This window comes from Lathamus discolor, chromosome 9, assembly GCF_037157495.1.
Source record: "Lathamus discolor isolate bLatDis1 chromosome 9, bLatDis1.hap1, whole genome shotgun sequence".
NCBI classification, from domain to species: Eukaryota; Metazoa; Chordata; class Aves; order Psittaciformes; family Psittacidae; genus Lathamus; species Lathamus discolor.
In genome coordinates, this window is record NC_088892.1 from 13638940 (window position 1) to 13663003 (window position 24064).

The 24064-nt window shown below is 49.3% G+C and overlaps 4 protein-coding genes and 1 non-coding gene across 15 annotated transcripts in view; 1 reads left to right on the plus strand and 4 right to left on the minus strand.

Annotated features, from left to right (window-relative positions):
• SEPTIN6 (septin 6) overlaps positions 1-6286 on the minus strand; it is a 28967-nt gene extending 22681 nt beyond the window's left edge. For 5 of the 7 annotated variants that reach the window (XM_065690127.1, XM_065690125.1, XM_065690126.1 and 2 more), the window contains exon 1: positions 3748-3876. In XM_065690127.1, the coding sequence (XP_065546199.1) occupies positions 3748-3861 (114 nt within the window). In that variant the 5' untranslated portion in view covers positions 3862-3876. Of the gene's footprint in view, positions 1-3747; positions 3877-4303; positions 4402-5967 lie in introns of those variants that run through there. The other 2 variants (XM_065690131.1, XM_065690130.1) reach the window with 2 other exon arrangements.
• Positions 6287-6330: 44 nt separating this feature from the next.
• Positions 6331-8652, plus strand: SOWAHD (sosondowah ankyrin repeat domain family member D). The gene has a single exon (XM_065690133.1). It carries the CDS (start codon positions 6391-6393, stop codon positions 7405-7407), a length of 1017 nt encoding a protein of 338 aa, XP_065546205.1. The 5' UTR covers positions 6331-6390; the 3' UTR covers positions 7408-8652.
• Positions 8653-12181: 3529 nt separating this feature from the next.
• RPL39 (ribosomal protein L39) lies at positions 12182-14692 on the minus strand. The gene is made up of 3 exons (XM_065690137.1): positions 14586-14692; positions 14205-14308; positions 12182-12540 (listed from the first exon to the last, which is right to left on the minus strand). Exons 1-3 carry the CDS (start codon positions 14586-14588, stop codon positions 12492-12494), a joined length of 156 nt encoding a protein of 51 aa, XP_065546209.1. The 5' UTR covers positions 14589-14692; the 3' UTR covers positions 12182-12491.
• Positions 12983-13115, minus strand: LOC136019685 (small nucleolar RNA SNORA69). Its single transcript, XR_010615012.1, has one exon. It is a non-coding gene; the product is annotated as a small nucleolar RNA SNORA69 (small nucleolar RNA).
• A 58-nt stretch (positions 14693-14750) lies between the features above and the next one.
• Positions 14751-23431, minus strand: UPF3B (UPF3B regulator of nonsense mediated mRNA decay). 5 transcript variants are annotated; one of them, XM_065690122.1, is made up of 10 exons: positions 22918-23430; positions 22643-22749; positions 22432-22538; positions 20822-20920; positions 19816-19926; positions 19131-19174; positions 18302-18490; positions 17661-17812; positions 16645-16957; positions 14751-15803 (listed from the first exon to the last, which is right to left on the minus strand). In XM_065690122.1, exons 1-10 carry the CDS (start codon positions 23383-23385, stop codon positions 15657-15659), a joined length of 1737 nt encoding a protein of 578 aa, XP_065546194.1. In that variant the 5' UTR covers positions 23386-23430; the 3' UTR covers positions 14751-15656. The 5 variants fall into 5 exon arrangements, 3 of the variants coding, with proteins under 3 accessions (XP_065546194.1, XP_065546195.1, XP_065546196.1); XR_010615004.1 differs by lacking the exon at positions 14751-15803 and adding an exon at positions 17158-17429 and having other exon boundaries at positions 16895-16957; positions 22918-23431; XR_010615005.1 differs by lacking the exons at positions 14751-15803; positions 16645-16957 and adding exons at positions 16964-17238; positions 17325-17429 and having other exon boundaries at positions 22918-23431.
• Positions 23432-24064: the final 633 nt, after the last annotated feature.

The window sequence follows — 24064 nt, forward strand, 5'->3', positions numbered from 1 at the left end:
CTCAGCCATAAGACTGCACCATTGGAAGACTGAACACTACTCTCCCCAGGAAGTGTGGGCAGGAGTGTAGGCTCTCATTAAGAACAAATCTTTTCCTCATCCCTAAATATAAGTGTGATCCAGATGGAACAAAATAAATGGTAGAAGTTTAAGCCACTCTCAGCTGAGAGGAGGCATTTACCGTCACACCGAATTCAGCCTGCAAGTAATTTCCTGTAGCCTCTTTTTCTAGTCACCTGTGGTTTCATAATGCAGTTAAACCACAGTTCACATCTGCTACAGGCCAGGAAACAAGTACTGCAAAATCTGATTTCCAGCCACAGCAGCTGAGCCTTCATGTTATGTGTGCAGCCAGGAGGTAATATTCTGCTCCCCTGGCTAAAAACCGAAAGCTGCTTGGCCAAGGCATCAAGAGATCAGATGTAGTGTGAAAAAATAAGAAATAATGTTTTAAGATCAGACTAGTTTTGACACACATCAGAAAGCTGTCAGCAATTACCAAACCTGCAGAGAGAAAAGAAACATTTTCTATCTGATCCACCAAGAAACAGTGCAAGTCACCAGTCTTCATGCACCAAGTGGTGTCAGTATCCAGAACACTGCTATATATAAACAGCATCACCATAAACAACATATGAACCCAGCAATTAGTCATCCTGCCTGTACATTAAATGTGGATTTGGATCACCTTGTTCAAAACTGGAGGAGAATATGTCAAGCTTATAAGCTTTTTGCTGATAAAGTGCTCAAGAGGTATCTTCAGTATTTATCTTCAACAACAGTCTTTCAGGTCAAATGTAAAACATTTAAAGAGGTACCAACAAGGTGAGCAGGGCTGAACTATTTATTGTATGTGTGAAGGCTTTCCTCAGAAGCATCAGTAAGCACTGGATGGCCAAGAGTCCTTCCAAACTCTTTATTTTAAAGTTAGCATCTCCTTGGAACTAAGACAAAGACAGGATCTCTGGGAAGCCAATGTGAACACTGGCACCACACCAAGATACCAGATGCCTTTTTATTTCCCCGATATACACAGAGTGACACACACCCCCCACCCCCCACCCCCCCTCCAGGATAGAATGGGCTGTTGTTGCTTGAGAGGAAGCAAAGCGTGTTTGCCACAAACAAGATCAGAAGAACAAAAAGAGCAGCATACTCTCTTGCTGCATTACCAGGCAGGGCTTTTGCAGAGTGAAAATAAGGAGCAGGCTCTTGAAGAGGTTACTTTATTTTTAATCTGTCTTTGGAGGATTTACACACCTTTTGTTAGGGCTTCTCCATGCCACAGAAACCATAGCTGCCACTCTAATTCTTAGAGAGAACTAATCAGAAATATACAGAAAATACAAAGATGTTACAATAAATTACTCCAAGCCTGAAAGCACTACACATTAAATATTAGTTTACATAAAACAGGCCAGATTTAGACTCCAGGAGTTTGGATCATTCCAGGGTCCTTGGGATGAAAAAAACCCAACATGATTAGAGGAAAATCCTGCTGAATGTGTTTCTGCCTTGATCTGCTTTACACAAGCAGGTATAGCACTGTCACCTCCTGATGTCCTCAGAGCACTAAGAGACCGTTACCACAGAGATTGCTTCCCAAGATATGCAATGGTGCTGCTCATTGCAAATCTCAACACTCCACATTCAGAACAGTTTCTGGTGGTCTGGACTAAAGGAACAATGAGAAAGGACACCATGTCAAAGGAAAAGCCTCCACCCGGTGATATTCGGGCAGAGCACAGCAAATAAAGAATGCTACAGCTCTAAACCAAAGGGATCCAGCATCCAAATGAGCCCGCACAATAAGAAAACACTCCTTAAGACTGCAGTACAATACTTCTGCATGTAACTAGAAAGAGTGTTTCTGTTTAGGAGACTGACAACTGACATTTTGTACTTCTGACACAATTTCCCACCTCTACCCAGGTAAGAATCGCTTCAAACACTGAGGCCTTAGAAACTCCCTGCAAAGGGTTTCTAAACGGCTGCAACAAGCACAACAGCACCATCCCACAATGAAAATAAATCAAGCAATGCTTATGGAACTCCATCCTCACTGACCATGCCGCCAGCTGCCACTCCCTCCCCTCTGCCACCCCGAAAGCTGAGACACAGGGTTAACCCCTATGCCTGAGACAACTCTTGCACAAGAAGTTAAACGTCAAATCCTAAAGCAAGGCACAACCTGAATTCAGGCTTCCACATTATCTTTAAGCCAGAACACCACCAGATCCCTTCTCGGTGTTATGGCATCCACTTCCCCAGACTACATTTGGCTCTCATTAAACAGCAAATTAGAGCAACACTTGTACCAATTACTTCTCGCTTGTACAAGTGTGTAATTCTCTTATGCAATGACAGAATTATCCAGCAGACAGTATAAACATCCTCCCCAAGATAAATGCAAAGAAGGAGTGTAAAGTGTAGAGAAAGACTTAGTATTTGTTTTCCTTGCTTGGCTGATAACAAATTGTCAGGGTGCATATAAAAGAACAGAAAAGTGGGAGAGAAATATTTTTGCACTAGCCACCATGGAAAGCAAGAAGCATCTCACCAAAGCTCCTGACACTGACCACCCTCTTCAGGCACACTGATTGCATCATTCAGACATTCAACATTCACAAACGGCCAAGTGCTTCCAAAATCTCAAATTCTGACAGCTCTTAAGATTCTATTTCTTTATGCCCCTGTGAACACCACACTGTCTGGATACGCTCCCAGGAGAAGTCTCCTCCAGCAATTAAAATATCAGGTTTTTCTGACCTGTACTACAGAGATTCAGAGTTAAGACAGTGGTCTGCAAGCTGGTCCTCTGCACCTATGGGGAGTGCTTGAATCCTGCACCCTCCATGCCGGCAGAGGACAGGAGAGGGGCCTCAGCCTGGCGGTGACAGGACCACCCCAGGAGGGGGCTTCACCAACCTGACCTGCAGGTTAGATGAGGTGTTTGCTAGGACAGGGGCATCCCCCCATACCCAGCCTCAGCTCTCACATTTAATCTCACTGGCAGCTCTTATAGCTACTCTGTGCTCCATGAAACATGGCCACAACCAGATGCCCAAGACCTGGGCTGGCAGGTTGTCTGACTGCACAAAAACATTTTCAATTTGCAGCACACTAATTTCATGTCCAGCTCATAGCCAGCTTTCCCTTTTGCCTCTGAAGAGGCTGTGCTGTATCACAATTCATTCCAGGCCATGAGCAGACATCTGAAACTCCTGTACATTATCTTAGGGAAGCCTAATGCTCAATTTCTTTAAAAGACAGGGGAGCAAGTGAGTCACTTTACATACCTTGGCAGTCACATACAAGGCAACGGGTACGGCCAGGAGGAAATAACATCACAAACTGGCAAGGAATGGCTACATCTACCCGTTCAACAAGACTGGGTCCATGCTAAAATGTACTGCTTTGAAGACAGAACAGCAAGCATTCACCTCAAGTATCATTTGTGTACTAACACAGGGACACCAAAGTTGGAAGCCCATCAAAATACAACAAAAAGCTTCCAAATGCAAAACCCTTACAGATTCCTCCTTAGCATTACTCTAACAAAAGCAGAGGTGGCTCAACTCCCCCTGCTCCTCTTCTGGATAATTCTCTGCAGCACACAGCAAGCTTAGTGCCATGCTGGAAGGCTGGTGAGCATCAGCAGTGGAAGGAGTGGCTGTGGCCAGCAGGGATGACACCGCAGGGGGACCCCTGGGGACACGGCGCAGCAAGGATGCGGTGCCAACGTACGGTGAGAGGTCCAACGGCTCCTGCACAGAGCACGGTGCTGGCTGGCTGGCTGTCCTTCCCTGCACCACTCACTAACAGGCACAGATGACAGTTTCTCTGGGAGGAGAACAGCATCCCTAGAGAAACAGGGATGCCAAAGGGTGCAGCGCCCACCACCACCCTCTGGCCTGGCAAGCGGCCTCCAGCCCCGGGTACGGGTGCAGGGTGAGGCCTCCCCGGCACGGCAGTCCGACCCGCCCCGGAATGCAGGTCCCTCAGTGGCCGCGGCGGGGCCCAGGGACGCAGGTACCGGCAGGGCAGGACCCCCGGGCTCACCCTGGTGCGGACGGGCCAAGGTCGCCGGGCTGCGCTGCTGCCCCACAGCCGGCGCTGCGGACCCCATGCGTCTCCCCTCAGCGCGGCCGCCAAACCACGACCCTCCCGGGAGGCCGCCCCGGCCCGCGCCGAGCCGGTGTCCCCGCAGCCCGCGCCCCGCCCGGCGCCCCCTGACTCGCCCCAGCCCGGCCCAGCCCCGCTCCGGCCAGGAGCTCCCGCCTGCGGCCCGGCCCGCTCTCACCTGCCGCGCCACCTCGGCCGCCGCCATCGCTACGAGCCCGCCACAGGGCCCGCCCCAGCCGAGCGGGCGGGCGGGCGGGCGGGCAGCTCCGGGCGCGCCCACCGCGATGACACGCAGGGGAGGTGGGGGGGGGAAGCCGATCCGGCCCCCCCCAGCCGCGCGCTCCTCGCCCCCCGCGCCACCGACAGCTCTCCCCGCCTGCTGACACCCCACCCAACTCGGTCCCGCCGCCGCCGCCGCCCCGCTCCGGGAGCCGCAGGGCTGCCGGTCCCCCCCGCGACCGCCCGCGATGGTGCAGCCCTGCCTGCGGGCGGGGCCGCGGCCGCCGTGTGGCGGGGAGCGGCGGGCCGAGGGGCAGGCGGCGGAGCCGGGGGGGGTGAGCCCCGGGCCGGGGGCTCCGCGGCCCCAGAGCCCCGGGCAGGCCCGCGGGGACCCTGCCTGCAGCCCGCGCCCTGCCCGCTCCCCGCCTGGCGGAGCTTCCCCCGCACGGGCTCCTCAGCGCCCGGGGGGACCCGCCCGACTGCCCTGCGGCTCCTGTGCTAACGTGGGCCGCGGGACCCCACAGCTGTGCACGTCCGGTTCTCTGCCTCCCGGAGCCCACAGAAGCCGCCAACAGCCAGTGACAAAACCAGGCATTCCAGAAGGGGAGCAAGGGGACAATTACGTTTTCACAACCGGTCATTTGGGCTTCATGGGCTGATACCGGCTCCCCACACGTCCCAGAAAACCTGGTCCAAGTGGCTGGAGAAAGGCAAAGCTACTTAGGGGCTGGGTTGGAACAAAGCCTGGGGCAGCTTGGAACAAGGATAACACTTAGGGAATGAAGGGAAAAAGGGTCGAAGGGGCTGGTGTGGCTCTGCCTGACCAACCCAAAGACACGTGGTGACAGTTCAGCCACGCTGTGGGAGTCTGAGGAGTCAAGGATAAGAAAGGCCTTGGGGAAACAGGACTGGAGGCTTCCAAGGCAGAGGAATTTGTCCTGATTCCTAATAAAGCTGGGGTACAAACTGCTGGTGGCTGCAGCCGCCAACACTGGGCACAGGGCCTTGCTGGTGAGTGAAACACAGCAAGAGAGGAAGGCCAGAATGCTGCTGGGCTGAAACACTGGGTGGCAGGGGCCCAAATCGCCATGCTGGGCCGGGTCTCCCTTACAGCACGGAGACCCACCGCCACTAGCCCCTTGGAGCAGCAACCTTGTCCCTCCTGAGCACAGCAATAAGAAGCATGGCGATGGTGGGGAGCAGTCTGGGGGGAGCTGTACTGCAGGTGCCCTCAGCAAGGCACCTGGGACTTCGAGATGCTGCTGGGGGCAAAGGAGGGGTCCCCAGGACCAGCGTTACAGATTTACACACACCAGTCACTGCAAAAGAGAATGCCAAGTCCGAGTGAAGGTTTCCTATTAGTCTGTTAATAGTTCTTCAGTTACAGCTGGAGCTGGGTGCCTCCAGAGGGGGATCCCCATCCCAATTCATGCCTCCCAGTTATACCTGTTCCACAAATCACCCCATCCCCAAGTCGAATCACTTAATTCTGGTGGTTGGTCTCCTGATTTCTCACTGGATATCACTGGGCTGGCCTTCGTCTCTTTGGCCCTTCTTCATTCTGCTTGTATGTGCTGAATTCAGTGAGCTCTTTGTTAGCAGCATTAGTTTTATGAAGCTTACCTGCTGTCAGCTCTTGCAGCCAAAGGCTTCAGCTACTTTAGCGGCTAATGCTAAGCCACGAATGCCAAACGGGGCTATGTAGAGAGAAGAACGCGGTTGATCAAATTCCCTCCGCAACAGCAGCGTTGGGCTGCCCAAGCCCGCTGGTGCCGCGCACCCTCCTGCGCTCCCTCTGTGTCGGCTCAGGTGAGGGGCCCAGGCAGACAGCCAGCCCATGGCCGTGCCCGGCGCCGGCGGCAGCCACGGGTGCAGCGCGACCAAAGGTCACTGCGCCGCCCCGGCGGCGCGGCGGCGGCACAGCCGGGCCCTCCCGCCCTGCAGAGTCGGTTCCTCCTTTGCCGAAGGCCGGGGCAGGAAGTGCGGGGTGCGGGCTCAGCCCTGCCGGGGAGCGGGCTGCCGGCCGGCCACGCGGGAAGCGCCGACATGGCCCGGCGGGAGCGGGAGCGGGAGCAGGGCTCGGCTGAGCCGAGGGTCGCTGGCATTGCCCGGGCATTCACCTTCCGGGAAGGCACGAGGCCCAAAGCGGGGAGCCTGGCCCGCATCTCCCACCTCTGGCCAGCCACCGCAGGGAGCAGGGAGCGTTTCCATTCGCTGCAGAGGATGGACACCAACAGGAGCGTCAGCCAGAGCAGCCAGGGCCTGGGGAGCTGGGGCAGGACTGCAGGCCGGCTCTCTGTTGGCTCCGGCAGTACCCGGAGGAAGGAGCTGAAGGAAATTCTCCTGCAGAGCAACAGCCCCGGCAGCACCATGCGGTTTGCCACCGCTCAGAAGACATCTGGTGTCAGCAGTGTCCTTGCAGGGACACACCAGGAGCAGAAGGCCGAGCAGAGCCCCGAAGTGCTGTCCCTTGCCCTGGATCCCCTGGAGCATGAATGGCTGCTGACAGTGGCCCAGGGTGATGCAGACAACATCATCAGGCTGCTGGACCTAGATCCCAGTCTGCTGAACAGGAAAGACTTCGTGACAGGCTTCACCGCTTTCCACTGGCTTGCCAAGCATGGCCACTACGAGAGCTTCATCCAGGTCATCTCCCATGCCCAGAAGAAGGGCTATCCCATCAACGTGAACATCCCTACGGCCAGCGGTGGCTTCACCCCCTTGCACGTGGCTGCCCTGCAGGGACACGAGCTGCTCATCAAAGTGCTGGTGGGAGCTTATGGGGCAGACACCAGCCTCAGGGACCACAGCGGACGCAAGGCTTGGCAGTACCTGAGTGCAGACACCTCCCAGGAGCTGAAGGAGCTGGCGGGGGCCTTGGAGGAGGACTTGGTCCAGCTGTGCTCTCACAACACCAACAACAACTGTAAGTCATCCAGCGAGGCCAGGGCAGGGCAGGACTGTGTGGACTCGAGGGCTGAGGGGAAAGCCCAGCGCTCCTGGAGCATGTCTACCCTCCGGGTCTTTGTCCGACAGGCATTTACTTTCTTCCAAGAGCGCTAAAGCTCCCCTGGCCCCGTTCTCCTGCAAACCTGCACTGAATATTAGCTGGAAGAGCCTGTGAGGAGCTGGGAACTGGGTGAGGGCTGGCACTTGAAATCCCAGCCAAGCAGGGATTGACCTCCTGCATGGGGGCACTGTGGCCACCTGGGTCTCTTTCGGGGCTTGTGCCAGTATTCGTGTGTGTGTGGCAACCATGGCCATGGGGAGCACTGCTTGTGTCCAAAGGGGATTTTTCCCCCACCCCTGCTGATGGGCATTCCTTGCTACAGCCCAGCAGAGCCCCACAGTGGGGGCTCACATGCTGGCATTGCTCTGGGGAGCTGCTTCTGCAACACCCCGCATGCCTGTGTGGGGATGCTGACCCTCCATGGCAGGTGTCCTGTGCTGGGGTAGATGTTTGGGTGCCCGTCCCAGGCTGCCGGCAGACTTTGTGTGTGACTGCAGGTGGGTCATGCAGCGACTTGGTGTCTTTGTTGTCCCACCTATAACATGAGGCTGTGTTGTGGTTTAAGCCCAGCCAGGAACTCAGAACCACACAGCACTCCCCTGGCTCCCAGCAATGCTGTGAAGTTGGACTCGTCGTGGCACCTCAGGTGCCTGGACGGAGACACTGGCAGAATACAGTCACAGATTTCGCAAGCACACTTGTGATGCCAGAGGCCTGGCACTGGGCTGACCATGGAGAAGCAACTATGGCTTCAGAAACAACCCCCCAAACACTTTTTTATGTATGCTTTTCTGCTGGCAGGGAGAGTGGGTACAGACAAGCAGGCTGTGCCTCCAGCCACAAATGCTTTCCAGCTCCCTGTGAGGTTTCCAGACCTCTTCTACATGTACCTCCTCTGGGTTGCTGTTTGTCTATGACAGCTAAAGCTGTTTCTCAATAAAGAGCTGGAGTGCCCAGCAAAACAGAAGGTTTTCAAAGTGCAAGACAAGTGCCCCCCAGCAGCCCCTCTCTGGGTCCCCCTTCCAGGGGGGCCAGAGATGCTCAGCCCCACTGGAGATGGGGCAGAAGTGGAGGAGGCAAGAGGGACACCCAGTAGGGTGGCATGTGGTGGCTCCCGCAGGGACTGGAGTTGATGAGCAGCTCTGGAACGATGACTCATTGCTCAAAACCATGGAAAATGTACAAAGGCTGAGAGATTATCTTTGTTGCTACTGAGGTCATGCTCAAAAATGAAACTCTTGAGAAACATCCCTATAGCAGCATAACACTCTGTAACTTCATTAAATAGGCAAAACCTCTGCTCACCTGTTTGTGTTTGTTTCACCAAATGGAGCTCTTCCCAGCTGATTTCAGCTTGCTTTTCACATTCTCAAAAGCCGGGGCTGCTTCAGAGTATCTTCAGAAAAATAACTTCCCCTTTTTCATCAGCATGAGACCATTTCTACCCCCTTAAATAGCAATCCCATTTGAGAAGTGACTCTCAGACAGCACATGGAAAGTTTCTGTTCCCCATCAGAGTGCAGAAGCTCTTGCAGAGACATCACTCCATTTATATTCAGATTGTGAAATGCTGCTCAGACACTGGAATAACCCAGTCTGCAGTGGACAATACATGGAAGAACATCCTCCAGATAAGCAGACAGTAATCTGGTGACTGGACAGTGACAGGTGACACTTTCACTCAGGTGACAGGGTGGACACATAGATGTGTCTGGACATCTTAAGCACCAAGGTCAGCAGCAGAGACATACAAAACACAACGGGAATGGATTTAACACCTGATCTACACTGAGTTTGTAATGCTTTAACAGATTAAGGACTATAACAACATACCTCCTTCCAGAATCTCTCTGGCCACATCCATACCACAGGACAACAGGCTGGCTTCCAACAAGCCTGGCCACAGCAGCACAAACTCCATGAAAAGCACTGATGTTAGAACACCAGCAATCCTTAGTTCTGGTAGCCACAGCACTGTTGGTAAGACAGGTGGGTGCATGTCCAGTGAAGTATTTTTTGACCCGTTAGTCCTCTCTCACCCTTTCACAGCAGCACGCTGTTGAGGAGAGGGTGCAGGACCACTCTTGACATTCTTCTCTGAGACAGGCACAGAGTAACCGGTAGAATTAGTGAGAATTTTCTTGAAGGAGCAGTTTCCTTGCCATTTGAAACTGCAGCTTAGTCATGCTGCACCCGGAAACCTGGACTTCCATTGGAAAGTAAAATTTAACTGGCAAATGCCACACTTAAGTAAGATGAAACAATTTTTAGTACTTGCCGCCCCTTGACAGCTATCCAAATCGCCTACAGGCAACTTCCCAGCCATCTTTTGGCCATGGGTTTGAAGCTGTATTCTGCTCTGAGGCAAATTAGGCAGGCACTTCAGAAGGAGCAAGACCAGAGGCTGGTGTTACAACATACTCATCAATGCCAGCCCTGCCTTGCCTGTCCTGCAAGGGATGCTCTCCTCAGAGCAAATGCCAGTACCCTTTCTGCTGCTGTGCATTGTGTTTGCCCCAAACACCACCCCCCATTCACATGGTTTATTTTCAGACCTACAGAGGGGAAGCTGGTTTGCAAATACATTTAAAAAATACTCAGGTACATAATCTTTGTACACTTAGGCTTTTGTTTGAGTGAGAAGCAATCCACAAAAATGGACTAGAATATCCCAGTTGGATTTTTTCTTCTTTAAAGCTTCTGTTGATGTCTTAGTTACTGTGCATTAGCCCAGTTCTGCAGAGATCCCTCATCTCCCTCACAACTCACAGGGAAGGAGAGGGCAAAGAGAGCTGCCACAGGGCAGCAGAAATCATTCACACCCAGAGGTATTTGTGTTGGTTAAGAAAACTGAGTTTAACCCAATTTTAATTTGTAGTAAATGTACTTCATGCTATCCCTTCATGGCCAATTTGAAAAGCAGTCAAATGGGGAAAAATATTATGAGGGGTTATTTTTCCAAAGCAGCTCCTTGGTAAAAGCTGCTTCCACCTAATAAAAATAGCACAGTATTGGGAGACTATCTAACAAACAGTAATAAATAGCTCAATCTGTTACTCCCACAAATGCCACGGAGGAAACTTTCCATTCTCAAAAAAACTACTTTTCTCCGCCTCAGCTAGGTCCATAGACACAAGAAACTCTGCGAGCAGCTCTGCCTGCCAGCAGTGGTGATGGGGAAAGGCAGAGGGCTGTTCACAAGGCTCCAAGGCTGATCTCTGACCCTCAGCAGTGCTGTTATTTCCTAAACACTTGTTTCAGACAGAAGAGCACAGAAGAGATTTAAAAAACATGGGGTAAATGTGTTTGCAGCACCTGGGCCTCTGTTGAAACATCTCTGGCAATGCTGTTTGCTGCTTTCCTGTTGCAGTGACTTGCTGCTTCCCCCCGATAACAAGGTAGAAACTACTCTTACCAGACAGGAAAGGGGCTAGAAGTTACCTCTGAAGTGTCCTGAAGATGGTAAAAATCCCAGCCTTGCTCTGCTGTGCTCACAGAAACTTCCAGCACACCTTCCTTACGAAGACGACTGTCAGGATCTCTGAGCACGGCAGCTATTTGTTATGCACTTAGCCGTGCTCAGCATATGCTGCTGCCCAGCATTATTTGCTGTGAAACAGAACGTGAAGGAGATATATCTATTTACCTTCAACATGAAAAGCAGCAACACGGAACATACGGCAGCCTGAGGCTTCCTCAGGAAGCTCCCACCCAAGAACTGAGGTACCGCAGACAGCCTGAACCCAGAAAACAGCACCTCAGCGTCAGGATGGGCTCTGCAGCAGCCACATTCGAGGACAGGTTTGCACCTTCAGTTATTTCCTGCTGACCAGAGCGCTTATGTCAGGTCTGCACTGCAGAATGGAAAGGAGCAGCAGGCACACAGGACTGGGTGCTGAGCCACAGCCTCCTCCTCCACTTCCCTGCAGTACATAGGTGACATTGCACATGCCCCAGCTGGGGAGCTGGAGTGATGACTTCTCTGGGCAGTTTAACTCCTTCCTTTGTTCCTTTTTTTAAATAGGTACTAACTCTTCCTTTGAGCAGCATCTTCAATTACTACGCTCCTGCTGAGAATATTATTATAAAACACCTTTGTCTGGCATCAAGACCAACTTCATCAAGTCAACACAAAGCTCCAGACACACCTCAGGTGGCCATTCTAGGGAACGTGCAGCCATTATGTACTACAGGTTGTAAGACTGTGGCATTTTGTAGGAGCTAAATCTACCCACTGCCTGTACCCTATTCTTCCCCCCTCCTTTCCTATCTCCTTAGTGAAACCTTCTTTCACCTGATTATTCCACTGCACCCACTCTCCAGCCAGCATCTTAACTCCAGACTCCATGGGCTGCCCTGCACCACATCCCACCTGAGAGCCAGTGCTCCACGAGGGGGGCCAGACCTGCCCCAGGGACAGAGTTGCCGGGGTATGAAGCTGCCCGAGCACAGGCTCATGAGGACAGGCAGTACTCAGGGCAGCCTTGCCCATATGCTGCTTTGTGAGTACCACTGATCATCTCAGCCCCATGCTCTTGCTCCGTGGGCAAACGTGCCCACACGTTACCTGTGGGCACATAACGTTTCTGCATTTGCCAAGTACCATGGTGCCCTTTCCCACATTAACTCCTTTAAAAATCAGTTCTGATTTTTACTCTTTCCTTTAAAGAAATGGCATGCTTTGCTCCAAGAGGTTTACAGTAAGTGGAAAGGAAGACAAGGCCTGCTCTATCTGGTAAGGTTTCTCACACTGAGATTTTACTCGCAGTAACATTAGTTTTTATTCTGTTACTATCCCACCATATAGATGAAATAATTTCAACCAAGTCATCCAGGTCTGTATTTATTAGTAAGCCTGTACACTGTCAATACTCATGATGATGCCTGAAAGAAAGAACGCTAATAGAACACAGTCTTCATGTTTCAGATGCAAACTGCTTCCAAGATTTTCCCAGTTAACATAAATATCCCAGACTAGCTTACAAAAAAAACCAAACGAACCCAAAACAAAACACACATTTGGGGAGTGCAGTCCAACACTACAGAGGGAATCATTTAGGGGTGCCAAACAGCCACAGGTGTATCAGTCTGACGCAGAAAGACAAGTGTTATTAGAGTTCCCAGGAGACAGTCCCTCTTACAATCCCAGTTTGGTCCTTCTCCAGTGCCTCCTTTTGGAGTTGTACCTAAGACAAAAGCAGCGTACATTAGCAAAGGGCACACACATTTGAGGATCCAGGTGGAGTAAAACCACCTTGAATAAGCTGAATGGTAAGGAACTGAAATCTTTCTTACGTGCTAGAGTGGGAAGCTGCCAACAATCATCAGCTGTGAACTCAGTTTAGAATTTCCACCTCATCACTAAGTAGCACATTACTGCAACAGAATCTAGACCTCAAGGAGGTAAAGGTACCTAGGAGATGCAGCACTGACATGTGAACATCTTCCCTCCTCATTTGGAGACAAGACCTGTGATCTTGTACTGACTGTCCAAAGATAAGGAAAAACTACCTCCTGAATGTGGTTCATAATCTAACACAAAAAGTATCAGTTTTCTTCAAAATCTGAAAGCAGAGCAGCATACGGAAAGGCTGTCTTCCAGTAAAGTGTATTAATTTATCAGTATGAACTTGTACCTGTTAAGAACAAATGGTTTCACCACTGTACAGGTAAAACCAAGGAGACTTGTTAACAGAGACTCTCTCAGCAGGAAAATGGCAGTACTCCCACAGGAGGAAGCACTGCAATTGCAGCCTGCTTTAGCACAGGTTGGGAAAAACTGGTGACCAATGTACTGAAGTGCCATAAAACAAATTTTCTCCATGATAAAGTATTCCAAAGTACTACAATTAGGTCAAACAGAACCCAACAGCAAGTTAATGTCTGGAAGACATGGATACAGTTTAGGTCACACAATACTGATTCTACCCAGAAAAAAACAAGAGAAGTAAGAACAAAACATGGCAAGTCTGTGTCCTTTCGCTGCCTGACCCAGCCACTGCTACTGACACTCTCCTCACTACTCAGGACAAAAAACAATCTGGAAGAAAGAATCCTGTTGCATTAAAAGTTTAGACAAGGAAGTGTATGAGGTAAAAAGCCAGTGGCACAGCGTAAGTGAAAGAATTACACTGGTTGAAGCTTTTAAATCAGAGGGCTTAGATATACACCACTTTTTGCATGCCTCACATTCACCCAGTATTTTACAGTCTGCTCTTACTGCATTTTTCTAAATACAACGCTTGAAAACAAACACTATGGGCAAACAAAAAGGAACTGTTGCAAATCAATTCTGCAGTGATGTACCAAGGATCTTACACTGTCAGTTTTATCTCACATACACCCAACAAGCCCTTTGCTCCCTTACAATCTTCTGTGTCTCAGAACACCCCTGGCTCAGTGAGGTACTGTTCCTTGAGATGCAGGATCGCAGAGGGACAGCTCTGAGCGAGGGGAAAGGTGCTGGTAAGGGCAACATCAGCAGCAAAGGTTGCCAGGGTACAAATTCTGCAGTAAATCATCCACAAGTAAGTTAATGCCTTTAATTTACATGTGCCATCACTGAACACCTGTGGATCTTTGCAGAGCACTGGCATGAACTGGACAGCTACAAAAGAAACTGGCATGGAAGCTCCACAATGCCCCAAGAAAACACAACAGGCCAACAGTACCTGGACCTGCGGGTCTGCATCAGTGCTTCCATATGGAATTCACAGCCACAGAACTGCACTGTTGCTTGCGTAAACTTTTTTTACACAACCAGCTTCTGACTTCAGCCCAAGCGGCACACGCAGCCTGACTAAGGCTGGGTGGCTGCAGCGCTTCAGAAAGCGACAAACGATGACCTTACCTGATCTTATTGCCAGTCTTCATGCGAATCCATTGCGGGATCGGCCGGTTCTGCTTCTGCTTCTTGGCAAGGAAGCGTTTGATCTTGAACGTCTTGTGAGACGACTGGAAGAGAGAGCAGCCGTTAGGCCCACACATCAGCCACCGCCTCGCAGCCGGGCCCGGGCCGGCCGCCCCGCGGGAGCTCAGCCGCGCCAACGCAGAGCAGGGCACGGCGGCGGGCAGGCCGCAAGGCCTCAGCGAGCCATGGACTAGGAGAGAACGTTAAACCCAGCGCCTTCCCGCCGCCCCCCCGGGCTGCGGGGAACGCAAGCCAGCCGGCAGCGGCGAGAGGGGCCCGAAATACCGCGCCCCACCGGCGGATGGCGGCCGATAGTCTCACCATGGCGGAGAGCTGCCCGGCGTCCCAGCGATGGCGCCGACGGAAGAGGCGGAAGGGGCGGGGGGAAGCGGCGAGAGAGGCGAGGCGGAAGGGGCGCGGGCTGCGCGGCCGCAGCGACCCCTGGCGGCCCGGCGCACACAGAGCGCAGTGAGGGACGGCGGCGGCACGAGTTTGTGCGAGTTTATTGGGTTTAGTACAAAACAGCTATGGCTAAAATTCGCTAGCTTAGGAGGAGCTGCTACTGGTGAAGTCTCTTTCTGGGCTGTAAAACAACAGTTCAAGTTATGTGGGAGGACAGGAGTGCGGTAACGCTCCAGACGGTGAAGGGAGAATGCTGCAAAAGAACAGGATGCCCAAACCAGCTACATTTGATTAAAAGTAAGCGTTTCAATGTAGGTAGACTTTACATGAGAATTTGTCAAGAAGTATTCCAATATTAAGCCAGCTTATTCATACACTCCAACTTAGTTACTTAATATCCAGAGAACCAGGAAAGAGGAAGGTCTCTCCCTCCCTAGCATTATCACTGACATGCCAGGCGTTCTCCTCTTCTCCTCTTCGTGTGCCAGAGGCTCCTCCTCTTCGTCGGCACCTCAACAGCCACAGCCTGTGTACCTGTCTCTGTGCCAGACTGACATCACTCAGCTATGACTGCCACACAACACCTGTGTTAACTCCGGGCAACTTCAAGCTTGCTCTGCTTAAGCACAAACACTGGCTCCCATCGCTTTACAGTAAAGCTCTGGCTTCAGATCCAGGTGTCATCTCCTCCTGACTGCATGTCTCATTTATTATCATACGTAAGGCCATAAAGTCTTTCTACTTTGCAAAGATTCTCTTCTCTGATGTAGTTTAGATGCTGGGAAAATAAATTCAAATAACTGAAAATACAATGAGAACACATTTCAAATTCCAAATCTACAGCTGAGGTTCTTTAACCAGAAACATCCAACAGCACAATGCCCCCTTGTCTTCCCTTGTTCCTTCTTCGCTTCGAAGGCACTTCTGGATTGCGTAGTACATGCTCTTTGGCTGCACAGACAGTCAGAACACATAAGGCTTGCATGCTAGTCACTCCTCTTCCTTCATATTACTCATCTCACTCTCTTGTTTCTTATCCGCACCCTGATCTGCAGGCTTTGCAGCACTGTCTTCATACTGACACAATCTGCTTCGGCTTCGGGCTCCTGGCTGGTACAGCTGCATTGCTGGACGATCCTGAAATAAATCAAAACTATTTAGACTCTTTCATAGCCCCAAGCCATCGTAGTTATGATGGCATCAGCGATACTAGAAATGGCTCAAACTTTTCAAGGTGTTCTAAGTTAAATTATTCCACCACGTTTGCAAGGTAACTTCAACTGTTTCAAATCAAGGTTCTCTCTGTTGTAAGGCAACACCCTGGTTCAAGCCACAAACACCACTGTGCACAGCTGAAGTTACCTGTAAAGAGCTTCCTCCTGAGATGAGTTCAACTTGCCCTCTCTCAGAATAGAGGCCAACTTCAAGCTTCTTCACACCCCCGAGTTTCATTTGTATCTGAAAATGCCTTAATTGACAAGGAAAACTTGCATACAACAGATTTGCAGGGTATCTAAAACTATGCCCGAGACATTCTTTCTTCAGTCTACGGGAGATCTTCTGTCATATTCTGCATGTAGCAGTCTTGTCCCCATTTGAGGGAACCTGTTCGATCACTCTCTTACTTCGAGATGTACTTTCTGGCATGTATAGTGTCAGCAAGAGACACAGGCAGATTACTGATGCTCTGCTGACACTTTAAAGATACAGCCTAAGGCTGTCAGCAAATGAAAAGGAATCAGTGTCTTCACAATTTAGCCCATGGTATCATGGCTTAATTCCTACACAGTGACAAAGAGTTTAAGCAAAGTTTAGCAGACAAACAGGCAAACTTTCTAGCAATGGCAGAGTTTGTTGCCAGAACAGGGAGAACTTTCAACAGAGAAACCACACAGCTCTCTCCTTGAAGTGCTTTTACCCTAAAGCCCACAAACTGGTCCATATGAATCAGACACATGAATTTAAAGAAATCCAGCACCTTGTTTCTGATACGATCCCTCTTAATTGTATCCTCTTTTTTATCATCTTTGGTTACTTTCTCAGATTTGTCCGTGCTGCTGGTAAAGTCTGTAAGATCACTTTTCTTTCCCTTTTCTCTGAGTAAGTCTCTCTCCTTTTTCACCTCTTCCTCTTTTCTTCTAAAAACCTTCTCTTTCTCAAAGCGCTCTTTCTGCCTCCGACGCTCCTCTTCTTGGCGCCTCAGTTTCTCCCTTTGTGCTCTCTCATATTCTCTGTCTCTTTCATAATCTCTATCTCGGTCCCTGTAGTCCTTTACACACTCATCTTCTGATCTGTATGAAAACAAAACTGAAAATTAAGCTCAAAAGATTCATCAGAGCTGGGAGATCAATGTAATAGTGGTGTAAGTTTGCAATATGAAGACGACACACTGGTAGGTTCTAGGGAGCTTTTGGGAAGCTGCATTAACTCAAGTCATGCATGAGAACCTGAGATGATGCTGACTGCTGGCACTTCCTAGGCTCCTACTCACACAGCTGGCCAAGTCTCCTCTGGCTCTGGAAAGCACCTGGATTTCTCTCTTATCTCTATTTCTCACATGGCAGAACTGAACCTTGAACAGACCACAGAGCTGTTAAGAATTACACCTTCCACTTTGACATTTTACAAGACTAAAAGGGACTAATAACTGCAGCACACCTCTCCTCTTGCCACAGCTCTAATTCTCCAATCGCAAAGACAGTGCTCAGAGCCTGCTGCAGGTCACCCACACCTGGGCTTCTTTTGCAGAGTTCCTACAGTGAGCTGCAAAAACATCAAAATTTGTCCACTAGTGAAGAACTAGTCAGGTAATTCACACAGCTTTCTGCAACCACGGGGATATGTACTGTCACAGAGAACACATCCCGTGCCTTCTATCAGAAAACTAATTGCAGAGGAATTACAGAACAGTCATGGCAGAGCAGCCTAAGCCTCAGTACAATCAGGAAACAAGTTATATATACATATATATATTTATAGCAAGTACTAGAATACTTTTTTGCCTTCTCTTCTTTTGTCTCCCCATCAGATCGTTTGGCAGATGCACTACTCGCATTTTTTTCCTCCCTCAGAGTCTCTTTTTCCAGTTTCTTGGATTTTTCTTTTCTCTCCAAGTCTTTTTCATCTTTTTCAGGCTTCTTAAGCAGCTACAAAGAAAACAGAAGTCTCAACTAAAAAGCTCACTCTAATACGTATTGTCTGGCACAACACCAAAATTGCAAAGGAACCACAGTCCAGTAAGAAACGAACATTAAAATAATACTACTGCAAATCGTAGTATTTCTAAAAGCTGGAGTGTATGAGTAAGCATTATCCATAGAGCAGACTAGTATTTTCTCCTAAAACAGGCCAGTTTAGAAAGCTTAAAAAGTCTCCATTCCATAGTGAATTCACAGTTTTGTTTACCATAGCATGTACAACAGTCACATGACAAAAGCTTTAAATATCACTATGAAGCATTACAGCATGTAAAACTTTACAACACCTAATATTGAATATTACAAAAAAGTAGTAGTGTACTAACACCAAACCCATGTGATTCTTCACACAATACTCAAAGCACATTCTGAGAGACTGATATACAAATAATAGGGGAAAGGGAGTGTAACAGTTTATAATAAAGAACTGTTCTAGACCTTAATCTTTGGTTCTTCTTTTGATCTGTCTCTTTCTTTTTCTGGGCATCTGTCTACCTTCTTCAGTTTTTCTGCTTCTTTTCTCTTCCTTCTCTCCTCCTCTTTCCATTTTCTTCTTTCTTCTTCTCTTTGTCTTTTTCTTTCCAATTCTCTCCTCCTCCTCTCTTCTCTTTTCTCTTCTCTCAGTCTCTGTGTGTGTAAAACCAAAGAGAAACAGTGTCTTTCCAGATCTAGAAAAGATCCCCTTAAGCCTAAAAAGATACCGTACCACAGTGATAAAGTAACTCGCCTCAACCCCACCCCTATTGTAATAGAAAAACAGTCCTGTTGTCTCTATTATTCTGTTGTGAACCTGAACATGTTACAGCAGCATTTCATTTTTTCCCCTCCTTCATGACCCTTAACTTGTACTATCTTAAAAAAACCAACCAACACACACAACAGTAGCCTCAGCCTTTATAATTCTATTTTTAATGAAATCTGTCCTGTTATTTCCTCCATCACTAAAATTTAAAATGTTATTATGTGCTAGGAGAAAGATGATCTACAAAGACCTGAGTCAGAATAACATTGAAAAGGAATCTAGTTTGACAGCACCACAAGCAACATTTAGCTGTGATCAGAACACACACAAAGCACCACCATTCCTCCAAAGGCCAGTGTTCTGGTAGTTTAAAGTATGTGAACCAGATGTTAACAAGATGGATCAAAAGCTTTTCTTCAAGAGGGCAGAAACATATCAACATACATGCTGCAATATACACACCCATGCTTTAAATGAGCCAATTGGACTTGCAAGAAATAAGAAGATTCTGGAGATAAGTCTTACCTGTTTATTTTTCAGGAAGTTCAATAATGGAGTAGTCTTTTTAGCTAGAAAATATATAAAACAAATGTAAACAATCTGCTTTATCCAATACTGTGACAAAACCCTACATGAAATGAAAAAGCCTTATGTATTTTCCATCCTGTCTCCTGTCACATACAGCAATACAGCAGTAAAACAAGTCTCCCAATCCTACCCCTGAACAGTGGCAACTATCAGGATTCTATAACCTTCTTTAGTGATACACAGTACACCTCTCTGCAACGGTACATTCAGTCTGCATTAGGCTTTTCCCAGATTCTCTCATTTTGAACGAGCATTCTGGTCATTTTTGTGATATTTTACCCAACCACAGAATCTCTTAACTTCTGCATGCATGGAACATCACTGCATCTCACTGAAATGCAGCCATTCCATGGCCTAGTACAGCTAGGAGATGTGACTAGCATCTTAAAATGAGCGTAGACATTATCATATAAAACTTAAATCTAGAAAAGAATTTAGACCATGGGAGCAAAACAAAGTACACTAAGTAGTATTAGCCTAAAGGTTTAATAAATACCTAACAAGCACACATAAGAATTCAGTCTCCTGAAGGGTGAAAAAAAAAAAAACCAGTTTCAAATTACACCACATACGTTCCTTTGTGCTCTAGGAAAATGTTGCTGTAGTACATAGATTTCCATACCTATGAGCTCTTTGTTTCTTGCCTCTATTTCCTCCAACAAAGTTTCTGGAGTGGAAGTTAATTTTTCATCATCTGCACCGTAACTTTCCAGAAACTTCTTGTACTCTGGATCTACGGGGGAGGGAAGAAAAAGAGGAAAAAAGAAACCGAAGCATGAAAAGAATTTCCCTTGTGCACTGCTGAAATTCTGGGTTAATCTGCATAAACTGTGGTGTTTATGTCACCTGTTGGTAAATTGCCAGCTCTCAAATGAGCTGCTCTGCGTTATGCTTGTCTAGAACAATCATATTTAATAGATTTGCAGCTGCCCAAGCAGTGCTAATAAGCTATAATTAAGCAAATAGTCTATCAATAAACTACAGTATCACAGTAAAAATTTTTGTTCTGATTTCAGTTGAGATAATGTTAATTTTATCCCTAGTAGCTGCTGCAGAGTTGTGTTTTGGCTTCAGTCTGAGAATAATGTGGATAATACAGTTGTTGCTAGCAGTGCTTACCCTGATAAAGGACTTTTCAGTCTCATACTCTGTCAGTGAGGAGGGACACAAGAAGTCAGAAGGGAGCAGAGACAGAACACCTGACCTGAACTAGCCAAAGGGGTATTTCCATACTACAGCATGTCATGCCCAGTATATAAACTGGACGAGTTGGCTGGGAGGCACTGATCGCTCCTTGGGTTGGTCTGAGTATTGGTCAGTGAGTGATGAGCAATTGTACTGTGTATTACTTGCATTTCTTTGGGGTTTTATTCCTTTCTTTCTGTTGTCTCCCTTTCCATTACAATTATAATTTACTTATTTCAATAATTAAACTGTTCTTATCTCAACCCATGGGTTTTAGCTTTTTCTGATTCTCCTCCCCATCCCACTGGGGTGAGGGGCAGGGGGAGTGAGCATCTGCGTGGTGCTGAGTTGATGGCTGGGGTCAAACCACAACACAGCAAATTCAAATTACTGCTAGGGATTTCAAGTGCACACATGCAAAACAAACTAGCCAGCAGTTATACCATCTTCAATAGTTCCAGTTTTCGCATCCTTTTTCTTACTCTTCTTCTTTGCAGCTTTTTGGAAAGGTGCAAACTCAACTATGGCAGCATATTCCTGACCTGTTAAGAGGAGAGGGAAAAATACATTAAAATAGAGATCAACCAGGTATACAGTATATTATCCATGTCTACAGCAGGAAGATAAGCCTCACAAGAATACGCAATACTAGAAGAGACTACTTGGAGAGCATAAAAAAAGTCTGTTATTGTGAAACCCATTTAATAAAAAAACATTTTAGAGACAGCAGAATTCATGAACTAAACACTCTTACAACGTCAACAAAACAGCAAATTAACAGACTCACAAGATGTAAATACTAGATTTAAGACTGCCCATAACTGTCAGTTCAGCCACCTCAGCTATACTACACCACACAATATCCTCATCCTACAGGCTCTGCTATCATTGTGCAAGTGCAAGAAAATGTTTTAAGTTAACATAACTGGGGCAAATCTCAAGTTTTGGCAAAATACAATACAATGCAACACATCACAGGCAGGCTTTAAAGTTTTATCTTCTGACTAGAATGCCACATTTATGGCTGCATAAATCAAATGTTGCTGCTGGGTATGGCAAATACAGCATCCTGTTACACTGCAAACCAGGCTATTTAAAAGACGTGGGTGTTATTAAAACCTTGGCATGCAACCCTCCTAAATGAGGGAGGGTCTTGTGGACAGAGCTTTGTGTCACATAAAGCACCCGGCTGGATGAAATGTAAACCACAAAGTTCAAGGTGAAATCCTCAGCCTAATAAAGCCAACAGGAAGGCTCTTAGTAAAGTTTTTGCTAAATTTGCAAATTTAAGGTCTCTCAATGACAGACTATGATGTTTTAGCACTACGTGATGCAAGTAGGTTTGAAATGAAAAGTTTAAAGACATGAGGCTATACTGAATAGCTAACATGCATTCACAAAAAAAGGTAAGTGGTGACACAACTAAATACTTGGATGTCTAACCAATAAATTAAACAACATATTAACTACAGATTTAGGTCCCCAGAGACCAGTTGCTTTTACAACTTAAGGCTGCAAGAAACAAGCCACTCCTTTTACTGAATCAAGATGATCCACCCAGCCGTAAATTGGATCAAGCAATAATATGGATTAAAAACTGACCAAAAAATAAGCCGTTAGAAGTGTACAGAACAGATAAAGGGCACAGGGGAGCACGGCACCATTAACCTCAGCTTCGTTTAGCTTGGACAGCAACACCACCCAACCATTTTCACTTCTCAGACTTCCCAGCCAGGTATGACAATGTAAGTATTAACATTAGTAATGTCACAACTGGGCTTATCTTGATACCGCTACCATCTTGATGTACACTTTACTGGGGTTTGCACATAATACTATAAGATCGATTTTTAAATATGGAAGCCTGTCTTAGATTAGCTTCCACAAAGCATAAGATTTTGTTCTCTGAAATACTGCAGAGCATTCATTTAAGGCACTGAAGCCAAACAAACCCCAGGTGGCACATTGGGCTGCTTACATTCATCCCTCTACAATACAGCTCGCACGCTGCGCACACCGGGAGAGAGCACACAGCTGAGCGCTGCTCACTTGCCTTTGTGGTCGACAAAAACATAGCCGTCAAAGCGATCCCTGAAGAGGACTATGTCTTCCTGGTTTTTGAAGTTGATGTAGGCTCTCGAGAACATGTGAGGGTACAAGCTGCACAAAGACAAGACCCACACAGCCAGGCTCACTGGGCGGCCCGGCTGACGGCAGCGGCGGCTCCCGGGAGCCGCCCCGGGGGAGGGGGCCGGCGGCCGTACCTGGAGTCGTTGGCGAAGAACTCGAAGTAGTCATGCTCGGGCAGGGGCTGGAGGTGCTCCTCCAGCTGCTCCTTGGTCAGGCTGGGCGGCAGCCGCCGGATCACCACCTGCGGCACGGACACACGGGTTGGGGCGGCCCGCAGCGCTCGCCGCCGCCCCTCACTCCCCTCCCCGGAGAGGGCCCAGCTCCCCCCGCCCCGCAAAGGCCGCCTCCAGCGGCGCCGGGCGAGGCCCGTTACCGCGGGACTGGGGGGATCACACGGCGCAGGCCGCACCTTGCTGAGCGTCTCCTTCTTGTCCTTGGGCCGCTCGAGGCGGTCGAGCTCAGCAGCGCCGGTCCTGCCGTCCCCGGCGCCGGCGGTGGCGGTGCCCGCCCCCAGCAGAGCCCCCAGCCCGGTGGCGGCCCCGCGCCGCTCCTTGGGCCTCGCGTTCTCCTTGTCCTCCTTCATGCCAGGCCACCGCCTCCCGCGCGACTGCGCCTTAAAGGGCCACGAGCCGCGCCCTCGGCCAAGGCCGCCCCGCCGCGGCCCCGCCGCACTACGGCTCCCGACGTGCCCCGCGCGGCCCCCGGCGTGTGCGCGTAGCGACGGCGGCGCGGGGCGAGCTGGGAGTGCTCGCAGGGGGCCCGGTCGGCGGTGCGGGAGGGCGGCCCCGCAACACGGCAGCGGCGGGATGTGGTACGAGATCCTGCCCGGCATGGCCATCATGGGCGTCTGCCTTGCCATCCCCGGCCTCTCCACCATCTACATGCACCGCTTGAGCAACGGCGGCAAGGTCAGCGCGGGGGGAGGACACTGGGCCGCCTCCCCTCCCCTTTGCCCTGCGGCCCCGCCCGCGGGTCGCGATGCTGGGGCTGCGCTTCCGCCGGGGCTTCCTTCCCCGCTCCCTTTCCTCGTGGGGGCTCTTCCCTCCCGGGGCCCCTTCCCTTGAGGTTCCCTGGGAGCCGCTCCCCCGGGGCCGTACCGGCAGCGCTGTTCTCGCCTGCAGGAGAAGAGGGTCGCCCGCTATCCCTACCAGTGGGCGCTGATGGAGAGAGACAGGCGGCTGTCCGGGGTCAACAAGTACTACGTGTCCAAGGCAGGTGCTGGGGGCGGTGGGCAGGCAGCAGTGGGAGGGGAGCAGAAGCCCTGTGCTGGGCTCCGAGCTGGACACTGGTTGCTCAAGGCTACGGGAGCTTACTCTGCCCCTGCAGCCTGCCGGGGGCATCTGCATTTTCTTATGCGTGTTCTTAATTATTTTTTTTACAAAACCTGCATTTTCAGCTATGCCCTTCTGCAAGTTAGGGATAATAATGGTACAAATACAAATGGTACCGTTTCTTTTTCAGGGTCTGGAGAACATTGACTAGGGTGATGGATCTTCTGAAGAATCCACTTACCTACATAAAATGATTTAATGCTAATAAAGATATACATGTCTGCA